Source organism: Acomys minous, assembly GCF_964271855.1.
Source record: "Acomys minous genome assembly, chromosome: 14".
NCBI classification, from domain to species: Eukaryota; Metazoa; Chordata; class Mammalia; order Rodentia; family Muridae; genus Acomys; species Acomys minous.
Genome location: NC_140496.1, coordinates 21,085,834 through 21,098,257, shown reverse-complemented (window position 1 = coordinate 21,098,257; position 12,424 = coordinate 21,085,834). Strand labels below are relative to the sequence as shown.

At 50.1% G+C, this 12,424-nt stretch overlaps 1 protein-coding gene across 4 annotated transcripts; it reads right to left on the bottom strand.

Annotated features, from left to right (window-relative positions):
- Positions 1–2,628: 2,628 nt before the first annotated feature.
- On the bottom strand, positions 2,629–12,346 carry COG8 (component of oligomeric golgi complex 8). Of its 4 annotated transcripts, XM_084756957.1 has the most exons (6): positions 11,851–12,341; positions 9,678–9,885; positions 8,141–8,968; positions 7,117–7,285; positions 4,662–4,838; positions 2,629–3,075 (listed from the first exon to the last, which is right to left on the bottom strand). In XM_084756957.1, exons 1-6 carry the CDS (start codon positions 12,243–12,245, stop codon positions 2,918–2,920), a joined length of 1,935 nt encoding a protein of 644 aa, XP_084613083.1. In that variant the 5' UTR covers positions 12,246–12,341; the 3' UTR covers positions 2,629–2,917. The 4 variants fall into 4 exon arrangements, with proteins under 4 accessions (XP_084613083.1, XP_084613084.1, XP_084613082.1 ...); XM_084756955.1 differs by lacking the exon at positions 2,629–3,075 and having other exon boundaries at positions 4,383–4,838; positions 11,851–12,338; XM_084756958.1 differs by lacking the exons at positions 4,662–4,838; positions 7,117–7,285 and having other exon boundaries at positions 11,851–12,346.
- Positions 12,347–12,424: the final 78 nt, after the last annotated feature.

Below are 12,424 nucleotides of genomic sequence, written 5' to 3'. Positions count from 1 at the left end.
GCTACTGGAGTCTTCTTTTGCATCCAAAGAGTCATACTTGCTTCTGGTAAGACCCTCTTGATTCTGTTTTCCTTAACAGGGCAGGAGTGCTCATCAGGCCTGCTCTCCGGTCAGGTGACATGGCCTGCATGCCCTAGGGCTTAGAAGTGTGGCTGTAGTTTTACAGTCTTTTTGTTGTTTTGGGACAAGTTTTCAAGTACCCAGGCAGGATGACCCTGAACTCCTGATCCTCTTGCTGCCAGCTCCCAAGTGCTGGGATTATAGGAGTGAGTGCTAATGTGAGGTCTATGTTCCCATGAGACAACGTAGTACCTGCTACTGGATAGATGCTGCCCAATTTAAAAGGACCCAGAAAAGGCAGCCCTGGAAATGGTGTGACACAGGGATCTATACACACACTATGAAAGTAGAACTCTAGCCTCCAAAAACTGGTATGCCCCTGTATTTTACTTCCGATACCAGGAATCAAACCCAGGCCCCTCCATGTTAAGTACTGTTCTACTCATAAGCTATATGTCCTCCTAGCTGTGGCACTCTAATCTGAAAATCTGAAAGGGCCAGAACTGATTCTGTAGCAATGATTATTTTGGCCTTTCATTGTTTCCTTTGCTCTGATCGAAGTTGCTACTGATGGAAGCTTTAAGCGCTCTCTTTCTCTGTGCGTGCGTGTGTGTGTGTGTGTGTGTGTGTGTGTGTGTGTGTGTGTGTGTGTGCGCGCGCGCGCGCAGCTGAAATTACAAGTGGCTCGAATGCTCAAGACTAAACTCAATCTTCTGCAAAAGCATGCACTTTTTTTGTTTTGGTTTTTTGAGACAGGGTTTCTCTGTGTAGCCCTGGCTGTCCTGAATTCACTTTGTAGACCAGGCTGGCCTCAAACTCAGGAGAGATCCGCCTGCCTTTGCCTCCCGAGTGCTGGGATTACAGATGTGAGCCACCACGCCCAGCTTAAGCAAGAGACCAGTCTAGTATAGAGCAGTATCAGGTAAAGAAAAGCTTAGTAAGTCCAGTGGTGGTACATGCCTTGAATCCCAAACGAAGGTAAAGTTAGTTTGTAGAGGAAGCACCGTGTTTGAAAGATGTCTAATTGAGTGGCAGGAAAGGTGATGAATCAGAGGTGATTTGACAGACTAGGATACGCCCAGCTCTCGAGAGAGGAAAGGAAAGCTACTTAAGAGGCGGTTTTACACGCCGCGCACAATAGTGCACGCCTTTAATCCCAGCACTCGGGAGGCAGAGGCAGGCGGATCGCTGTGAGTTCGAGGCCAGCCTGGCTACAAAGTGAGTCCAGGACAGACAAGGCTACACAGAGAAACCCTGTCTTGAAAAACCAAAAAAAAAGGGGGGGGGGAGTGGGGCTGGAGAGATAGCTCAGCAGTTAAGAGCACTGTCTGCTCTTCCAGAGGTCCTGAGTTCAATCTTCCCTGCAACCACATGGTAGCTCACAACCATCTATACTGTGATGATCTAGTGCCCTCTTATGTCGTGCAGGTGTACATGCAGTTAGAGCACTCATATACATAAATCTTTTGGTTTTTCGAGACAGGGTTTCACTGTGTAGCCTTGGCTGTCCTAGACTCGCTTTGTAGGCCAGGCTGACCATGAACTCAGAGATCCGCCTGCCTCTGCCTCTGCCTCCTGAGTGCTGGGATTACAGGTGTGCACCACCACGCTCAGCTAAAATACATCTTTTTTTTTTTTTTTTTTTAAAGAGGCAGTTTTACAGAAACACGAAAAGTTTTACCAGGGCAGTAATAGAGAGATGGGTTGTAGAGAGAGAACTCAGGTGAAGACAGAATGAGCCAGAAAATGAGAACCCAGAAGATTAGATTGCTGAGTTAGTTTGAGGCCAAACAGAGCAGTTCCAGGCCCAGAGAGAAGCCAAATTAAGTCAGCTGGGAGAAGAGTTTGAGCCAGAACAGCTGAATTGAACTAGCCAGCCCAGAGCTCAATAAGATTAGAAAGGGTGAGCTTATCATGCAGTAAGTGCCAGAGGCTGAACACATTCTAGGCCTAGGTTAGACTGTATATAGGCTACAAGCTTCCAGGACCAGGCCTAGGTTAGAAGGAGGCACTAAGCCTCCCAGACAGCAACTGAGCCAGGAAAATAAAAGCTACTTTTACAGATCCCCTAACTGCTGAGCCATCCCTCCCTGATTTAAGCTTTTTCTTTTCTTGAGACAACCTCACTATGTACCTCTGGGTGGCCTCAAACATCAGCTTGCCTCTGCCCCCCAGAGTACTGGAATTAAAGATGTGTCACCACACCCAGACTTTACCTGCTTTTAAAACAACTTTCAAGCCAGGCTGTAGTGTGGCACACTTCCAGTCCCAATACTTGGGAGGCAGGGACAGGCAGATCTCTGAGTTCGAGGCTAGCCTGGCCTACAGACTGCAAAGGCTACAGAGAAACCCCCATCTCGAAAAACCAAAACAAAGCTTTCAGATATTTGGACTACCTTATTATCAAGCATTGGCTGTGAGGGTAGACTGTGTGTGTCTCACACAGGTAGTAGCACACACCTTTAATCCCAGGATGAGTTCCAGGACACCCAAGGCTACACAGAGAACCCTGTCTTAAAAAACAAAGCCCCACCAATAACAAACCGAAACCAACAACAACAAAAAGTGTGTGCGTCTCATGAAGCCATTTGTACTAACAATGTTTACCTGCCCACTTTCTCCACATGAAGCTATCAGGAAAAGCCCACTCCTTTCCAACAGTGTTTTTCTACTGCTGTAACCTTATTCTTTCGAGCTTGACTTCAGGACAAGCATGCCTAGCATCTTCATCTCAGCCCAGCACACACCGGCAGTCCACTGTTCACTGTCAAATGGAACCAAGTTGAAGCACAAAAAGATGTGCCCATCTTAACCCGCATGCCGGTTTCCAGACTCTCACTCAAGCAGGAGGGCGGCTTCAGTCATTCACCTCCATCCAGTGGATGTTAGTAAATGTCCCACTGTCCATTTTGTCAATGAACAAACAGCCCTGCAGGTGGTCCATCTCGTGCTGGATGATTCGGGCCGTCCACCCACTTGCTGACCACACCACGGGCTCTCCTCTTGGGTCCAGTCCTGCAAAGGAAGCCACAGGCTGGCTGGAGGGAGGCTTTGCTGAATTCGTGCTCCTGTCCCTATTTCCTGCTTGGCTATACCTATTTATATCTTATCTACAGAGGCGACATCCACGAGTGAATGTGGACAACAGCCCTTAGCCCTCCTAGAAAGGATGACTCCACTTCGTCTAGTGGCAACTTTTTTAGTCAGCCTGATTCCCAGCCCTACTATAGGGCAAGGATAACAAGTCCTCTTGCTGAGGCGCTTCCATCCTCAACACCTCTCAGGTGCTGTTTATCAAGAGATTTTTCAGCTTGGCACAGCAGCAAATAACCATATTCCTTAAAACAACGTGGACGATAGACACAAAATGGCTTGTTGTCTGGGTAAAGCTGGGTCCCACTTTCTTACACAAGCCTACCATGACAGATACACTAGGAAAATCGTGTGTGCAGACACATGTATATGGAAATCTATATATCTACCTATGAGAGAGGGGATAGACAAGACTCGTTATCTAAGGAGTCTCCCCGGTTGGCATCCTGCGCCCCAACTAAGAGGTTTTGCACTGCTCTTCAAGAGTCCCGTCTGTCAGCCCCGAGTTCCGTGCGCTCCCGGGTCCCGCGGTGTTTGCGCTGTCCCCGGCTGGGGAGTGCACGGGAACCCCGCCACCCCCGTCCCCTGTACCTGAGATCTGCACAGCCTGGAAGCGAGGCACACAAGCCAGAAAACCGGCGACACTCTCGCAGCCCTCGGAGAAGATGACCAAGCGGCTGTCCAGCACCCTCAGGCTGGGGTTCACCAGCACGCGAAGCGGGAAGGGCTCCATCTGACGCAGCTCGCGCAGGCGCGGCGAGAAGGCGCGGAAGAGCGTGTCCGGGAACTCGAGCGCAATCACTTGCAGCGGCACCCCCAGCTGCGGCGCACTCAGCCCCACACAGCGGCGCCGCCGCATCACCTGCACCAGCCGCCTCACTAGCCGCTGCAGCTCGGGCCCCGCCAGCTGCGCAGGTTCCACCGGGGCCGCCACGGTGCGCAGCACCGGGTCCCCGACCTGGCACACGCGCGTGTATGGCGGCTGCGGCGCGCCACACACAGCGCGCCTTAGGTACCTCCAGTAGGAGCGCGTGCGTGCGGGGCCGTCAAGGCCGGCCGACGAGCTGCAGCTCTGCGTCCATATCAGCGGGACCCGCGCGGCTAGCAGCAGCCCGCCCAGCAACCCCATGGCGCCGAAACCACCACGTCCGGTCTTCCCGCTAGCGCTAGGCTCGCCGGGAAGCGTAGTTCCGCGCAACTTCCGGGCACCCATCATGACAGCAGCCAGGTGGCAACAGTAGATTGGCTTTATTAAAGTGCTCACAGTGCCCCGAGTTCTCCAACGCAAAGCAGTCTCAGCCTCCACACAAGCGGCGGCCTTCGCTCTCCAGATGACGCCGGCCGCGCTGTACCTTTAGGGCTGCTCCCCAGCCTGGGCACAGGGCACACTGCCTACGCCTCCTCACTGGGTGGGTCGGCAGGCGCTGACTCCCCCTCCACTGGCGGTTCCCCTGCTTCTCCCTTCTCTGTCCCGCCCTCGGGGGCCGCTGAAGTAACAGGCTCCAAATTGGGCTGCTCTGCAGGAAGCTCTGGAGCTGGGGCCACGAGTTCTGGCACTAGGTCCTGGTCATCTAGAGAGAAGACCATCTCTCGCTTAGGCAGGATAAAGGCAAGAGGCTCCTGGATGACGCTGGTGTTGACATGTCCAAGGTTTCCGTACTTGGAGAGCTGGGAGGGTGAAATGCCTGACCCAGACAGTAGGAAAAACGAAATAGAAAAAGTTACTAAGTTCAATGCAGAGATCACAGAGGGGAAAAACAATCTTGAGTAAAAAGCTAATGCAACTACATATTCCAACAAAGCAAGAGCATCTTTACTTTGTGGGTTTGTGTGTCGTGCCCCCCACCCCCACCCCGCCCCAAGGTCTCTCTATGTCCTGGCTGTGCTGGAACTCACTATGTAGATCAGGCTGGATTCATGGAAATCTGCTTGCCTCTGTCTCCCAAGTGCTGGGATTAATGTGCGCCACTAAGCCTGGCTAAAAGCATCTTTGTAACATGGAAAGACAGGTAAACTGGAGCCACACAGTAAGGCTGGGTTAACAGAGGCAGGAGACAGGAAATACTAGAGTCCAGGGGCACACCCAAGAGAAAAAGGCCTAGACCAGAGGAAGCACAGCTACCCTTACCTAAGGTCATTGCTGACCCAGTGCCTGAGGGGAGCTGTGCCTCCCCTCACCCCACTCCATAAGAGATCTAGGATTAGGGGGGAAAATACATGTATATTTTGAGACAGGGTTCTCTGTGTATCCTTGGCTGTCCTGGAATTTGCTTTGTAGACCAAGCTGGCCTCAAACTCACAGAGATGTGTCTGCTTCTGCCTCCATGAGTGCTGGGATTACAGGCATGGATCACCCCACCCAGCTTGCTTTTTTAGTTTTATTACTTTGTCTGTTTTTTGAGATGAGGGGCTCTCTGTATCGCCCAGGCTGTGCTGAACTCACTATATAAACCAGGTTGTTCTGGAACTCACAGAAATCCACCTGCCTCTGTGTCCCAAATGTTGGGATTAAAGGCCTGTGACACGAAGCCCAGTGAGAATTGTTTTTGTTTTATTTTGTTTTTCGAGACAGGGTCTCTCTGTGTAGCCTTGCCTATCCTAGACTCACTTGTAGACCATGCTGGCCTCAAACTCACAGCAATCCGCCTGCCTCTGCCTCCCGAGTGCTGGGATTAAAAATGTGGTCCACCACGAAGAAAAATATTTTTAAAAACTACTTCTTTGTCAAGCCTAGTGGCAAAACATCTATAATCCCAGTACTTAGGAGGTTGATGCAGGCAGACCAGGGGGAGTTCAAAGTCATGTTCCAATATACAGTAAGATCTGCCTAGGCTACATCAGACTTGTCTTAAAAAAAAAAGAAAACTAAAATATACTATGTAGGGCCTGGAGAGATGGCTCTGAGGTTAAGAGCACTGGCTGTTCTTCCAAAGGACCTAGGTTCAATTCTCAGCACCCACATGACAGCTCACAACTGTCTGTAACTCCAGTTCCAAAGGATCTAACACCCTTACACAGACATGCATACACACATGCAGGCAGAACATCAGTGTACATGGTAAGGGGAGGTAAATATACTTTTTAAAAAACAAACAAACAAACAAAAAACCAGCAAAAAACTCACTTATGAGGATAAATCTAAAAGTGTTTTTGTTTTGATCCCAGGTGTGAGATATGAGGCTGATTCAGATTGTCCACAGCAGCAAACTATTTGCCTCGTGTGGGCTCTTTGCCAGCTGCAGAAAGTTTAATTCTGAGGACTCTGGAGAAGGAATAAACGCCAAAGCCAAGAAACAGACAAGGGGCTCCAAGAAAGAAGGCTTATGCTGTCCTCAGCTGCTCCTGGTTGCTGTTGATGCAATTTTTCAAGAAGCTGGAGATATCTTGAAATGAGGATTGGATTTGCCCTGAAGAAACCAACAACCCTAGCCAGCAGGAAATAGCTAAGGAGAACTCCGCCCCCTTTCCAGTCTAACCTTCCTTCTCTCCTACCTGGTGTTGGCATATTGGAAGGATTTGGTGGGCTGGAGAGATGGCTCAGTGGTTAAGAGCACTGACTGCTCTTCCAGAGGTCCTGAGTTCAATTCCCAGCAACCACATGGTGGCTCACAGCCATCTATAATGTGATATAATGTGCACTGTATAGATAATAAATAAATTAATTTTTTACAAAAAAGAAAGGAATTGGGGTAGAGGAGGAAGAAATATAAGGAGCCCCAAATAAAACAGAGTTAAATAGCGCCTACAGACCCTGCAACAATAAAAGATAAAATAAATAAATAAATCATTGGGTGTTGGTGGCACACACCTTTAATCCCAGCACTCAGGGGGGTAGAGGCAGGTAGATCTCAAGTTCAAGGCCAGCCTGGTCTATAGAGTGAGTTCCAGGATAGCCAGGGCTACAAGAGAAACCCTGTTTTGAGAAACAAAAACAAACAAACAAAAATCTTTCTTTTCTCTTACCTAGAGTCTGGGCTATCTGAGCTGGTGGAAACAGGACTTGAAGACAGCGGTTCAGATAAGGAACAAGGTCTTCCAGGAAGGCAATACAGAACTGGACAAAGGTCTCCTGCTCCCCACTGCTGAACGCAGCCTCCTCAGCACGATGGAATGCCAAGATTGTTTTGGTTACCTACAGGACAAGAATGTCGTCAATCACAGAGGGTATCTGCTGCTGCTGACTATGTGTGACAGCACAAAGCTGCAGCATGAAGCCAGGTGGTGGTGACACACACCCTGTCACCTCAGCACTCAGGAGGCAGAGGCAGCTAGCTCTTCAGAGACCATGCTGGTTTACAGATCGAGTTCTGGTACAGCCAGGGCTAAACAGAGAAACCCTACCTTGAAAAAGAGAGAGAGAGGGAGAGAGGGAGGGAAGGAGGTTATTCATTTCAAACAGTATGTCTCATTGCTATCTTGTTCAAATTCAACACTGTGCTCATTAGACACAATTGTGTCATTTCACTGGTGGATTTATGACCCAACGTTGTTATGTTGTGGCATGGGTTCCAGTTCCAGTAGAGGAGTATCATGAAAAAATACAGGAGAGATGCTCTCCTACTGGCTTGAAGAAGAAACCAGCGTGCTGTGAGCGGCCTGTGGCACCGGACACCTGAACGAGCTTCTTCAGGCGCTCTAACTCCAGCTGCCTGGACCCAGCTGACACACTGAATACGGCCTGTGAGACCCTGAGCACAGGACCCAGACACTGCCCCTGGATTCCTGGCTCACAGATACACACTAGCTGATACGTCTGTTTTAAGTCTAGTATGACACAGCAGACTGAGCATGCTGAGTGAGCTGCACTAGCACTCTACTCCATAGCTTCTTCCAGGATCATCCCCACCAACAGTGCACTACCAGAAACACCTGTAAGACGGCACTGTCCCCCCAAAGTCAGCAGGCGCCACAGTTACATGGACTGGTTCCACACAATCACCTGGGTGGCTGTTACCAAGAGCAGCCCAAAACAGTACAAAGTCCTCACCTTGGCAAGCGCATCCTCCAAGGCTCCAGTCACATCCTGTGCTAGGGCCACTGGGCAGCAGAGACGAAGATCATTGAAAGCAACCAAAATGTTGTTGAGGAAGCAGGCAAGGGGTGGGAAGTCTAAGAGCACCATTGGTGGCTGCAGCGTCCCTGGCTGTGTGGCTGGTACTGCAGCAGGCATGTTACTGCTGCCCAGGATGGCTGCAGCTGAGATGAGGGTGTAGGAAGTCATCTCATCCTGGAATTTCTCCACTGCTTCCTCAACTGCTTTCTGGAAAGTGTTGATTGCCACCCTCTGGAAAACAGGAGCCAACTGGCCCCGGAAATCAGCCCCTACCCGGCTAAAGGATAGCCCAAAATACATGCACTGGCCCAGCAGAGAGTCCAAGCGGCCACCGATACCCCGGTAAAGGTCGGTCTCTAGCACCTGCAGGAACTGTGAGATTTTCTGTAGCACCCAGCCATGGAAGATGGCACCCTCATTCACAGTGTACTGGCCCATGGCAGGTGGTAGCAAGGGGTCCTCATCAGAGAAGATGGCACGGTACTGGGTGATGATATCAAAGAGGTGGACACGGCAGGCCTCGATGGTTTTTGTGATATGGAAGTAAGGATCATCATTAGGGATGGCAGTCAGGATGGAGCGAAGCCAAGCATCCCGGGCCTGAAGGAACTTCACCCTCAGCTCAGCCTCAGTGAAGACATCCATGCGCCGAAGATAGCCAATAACACGCAGGCAGGCCGGGAGCTGGATGTTGGTCCTCAGCTGCTGGATCAGCTGGCTTAGCATCAGTTGCATGGACTGGCGCACTTCATTCACAATGCCCTGACAACAGACAGTAGGTCTGACACTGAGATAGTCCTTTGCAACCCATCCAATTAACCCTGGACACGGGAAGGCAGCACACTTACGGCTTTACTGAGGCGTAAAGTGGTTTCTAAAGCTGACACCCGAAGGTTACAGAGAGCTGCCTGCACAGCTAGCTGTCTTGCTCCAAAGTCCTCCAAGGCTTTCCTGGCAGCGCTAGCAGAGCAGCGCTCTCCCCCCCTGCCGGCCCTCTACCCGAGTCCCTCATTTCATTCATTTTTGAGACAGAGTCTCCTAGCAAGCTGGCCTCAAAGTCACTAAGTAGCTAACGACGGCCTTGAACTCCTGATTAACCCTCCTGTCTCTACCTTCCGAGTGCTAGGTTTATAAACATACCCCACCATGCCTGCCTGGCTTTCTCTGGCTTATTTATTCAGACATTTACCAATATCTGTGGCATTATTTACCAATTACCAGACATTCACTACAACAGAAACTTCATAAAAGCCATGGCCTTGAGTGCTTTGTCCACATGGTATTCCCAGTACTTAAGTCAGTGTCAGAAACATAGGTAATACGACCTTTGAATGAGTGAGTGAACGTCTTACCTGGGGGACAGAAATTAATACAAAATATGCAAAGGAATCTACTTAAAAGTTTAGTCACCATCACAAAACTAACAACTACAGGCCCATCAGCTTGAGGGCCCCCTAGGCAAGCTGGCTACCTGGATAACAGGGATGGACGAGTATTTCCTTTCCAGTCGCCGTACATAGGCTGCGAGCTCCAGGGCCTCTTCATAATAGCTGTTTCGAACGCAGGTATCCATAAGCTGGGGAATCTCTAAAATCTCCAGGATCTCTGTGTGCCGGTTCAGAGTCAAGGTGTTCATCCGGCGACTGGAGCTGATCTTCTCCGCTTCCTTCACAAACTTCCTAGAACCAACCATGAAAATGTGTTTGCTCACTGTTCTGCACACTAGTTGTTACCAAGCACGTGCTGGACACTGGGCTGGATGGGTTACCTGGACTGTTTGGAATCTTCACACAGGGCTACGTGGTGGAAGACACCCTTGATCCCAGCCTCCAGAGGCAGAGATGAGCTCCCGGCTATCTAGTTCTACACATGAGCTCCACACCCGCAGGACACACAGTGAGGCTCTGCCTCACACAAAATCCTCTCTTCAAACCTAATCTCCTATTACACTTGAGGAAACTCTTTAAAAAATGATTTACTTATTTTATTTGCATTGGTGTTTTGCCTGCATGTGTGTCTGTGAGAGGGCGTCAGATCGCCTGGAACTGGAGTTAAGACAGTTGTGAGCTGCCGTGTGGTGCTGGAAACTGAACTCAGGACCTCTGAAGCGCAGCTAGTGTTCTGAACCGCTGACCCATCTCTCCAGCCCTTGAGGAAACTTTGTTTTGTTTTGTTTTGGAGACAGGGTTTCTCTGTGTGTCCCTGGCTGCACTGGAACACTCTCTGTAGACCGGGCTAGCCTCCAACTCACAGAGATCCACCTGCCTCTGCCTCCCAAATGCTAGGATTAAAGGCCACCACTGTCCAGCCAGATGACATGTATGAAGTACACAGGACTTGACACAAAGTAAATGTATGAAGTAAACTAACCCCTTGCCAGCTATCAGAGGCTGCAGAGGTGGCTAGCCATCACTGCTCTTGCAGGAACCTAGGTTCAGGTCCCAACACACGTATCTAATGGCTCATACCCACCTAGAACTTTTTTGGCCTCAGTATGGTACATAGACATACAGGCAGGCAAAATACTCACATGCTTTCTTTTGTTTTTGTTTTGATTTTTCGAAACAGGGTTTCTCTGTGTAGCTTTGGCTGTCCTGGACTCACTTTGTAGACCAGGCTGGCCTCGAACTCACAGCGATCTGCCTGCCTCTGCCTCCCGAGTGCTGAGTCATATATGTTTTTAATAGCTATTAATATTTTTCTAAGGGAGCACTAGCAAGCCTACAAGCCACACTCTTGTCCTGAGGCCCCTCAGTTCTTTTCTGTTAAATGCTGCTGTTTATCCTTCCTTCTCCCAGTTAAAGTTTCTCCACTTCTCTATAGTAATCGCAGAAACTGGCTTTATGAAGCCCTGAACCTCTTCTCTGGCATAGAGGGTATAAAACCTGTCTTAAATATCAAAAAACAAAACAAAACAAAACAAAACAAAAACCTGAACTTGACTCATATACAGCTGGATCGGCTGGACAGCACAAATAAGGGTATTAGATTGAGGACCTAGAAAGACAAGATAGCTCAAAGAGGAAATGCTTTTTGGCCACCTATAATCCCCACGTAAGATTTCCTCATCAGCTTCCTATCAGTGGAAGTTTTGAAACACAGAATCTCCAGCCCGAGCCGCTGTATATACATAATTAGAAAGGCACGTATATATTAAGCTGACATTTATATAGTATTAACTATGTCGGACCCAATGAATTGCCTTACTTAGATTTTTGTTTGGTTTGTCTTGGTACAAGTCTCTTGTAGCTCAGGCTAGCCTTGAACTCAATAATACTCAGACTAGGATGACGGCCTTGCAATTCAAGCGCTGGGACCACATGCTTGTGTCAACAAGACTGGCTGTATTTTTTATTATTACTTACGACAACAGCCCATGAGGATGTAAGTGGTGGGCTCCTGGCTTCCAATCCTGACTTGGAAACCCTTACTAGCTGTGTTCTTGGACAAGTGACTTCCCTTCGACTTCCTCGTCCGGAAAACAGTAAAGACGATACATACCTAGATGGCAGCTGGGAAATTTAAGTGGATTAATAAGGCGATCAGGGGAGAGCCCTGCGCTCTACGTCTGCCTCAGCTATTATAATGTCTAGAGCATCGCGCCGGTTACAGCTAGGGGCCTCTGAGCATCAGCCCAGCCGCACCTGCAGCTCTGCTGAAAGCTGGGCAAACGGTCGAGCAGGTGCCCGAGCGACGCCTCCACGTCGCCGAAGAGACGGTGGATGCGCTCGGTGCACTCGGCGCCGCGAATGAACGTCTTGTAATTGGCGAAGGCCAGGTCGCGCGTCTGCTGCAGCAGCTGGGCCCGCTCCTCCGCCAAACGCTCGGGCTCCCGTCGCAGCCGGTCCAGCCCTGAGCCGCTCAACTCCCGGAGGTAGCGGCCCACGTCAGGTTTCTCACGCCATTGGGCCTCGGGGAAGCGGTCACGGAACAGCGAGGCCAGGAGTCCTTCATCTTCCACCTCCCCTAGCGCAGCTGCCGTGGCTGTCGTCGTAGCCGAAGCAGTAGTGGGGGACTGGAGAGAGAGAGCAGCCGCCATTCTCCCACAGCACCGTCACTTCCTCCCCAGGCCTTGTGAGGGCGCTGGGTTGGCGCCTGGAACCGGAAACAGTTGGGAAGCATTTCCTGTCTCTATGGTTTCTCACCTAACCAGCTTCCTGGCCGCAAAGGTCCTCCAAGGTAGGTGGCGCGAGCACAAAGAACACGTAGAATTGGGAT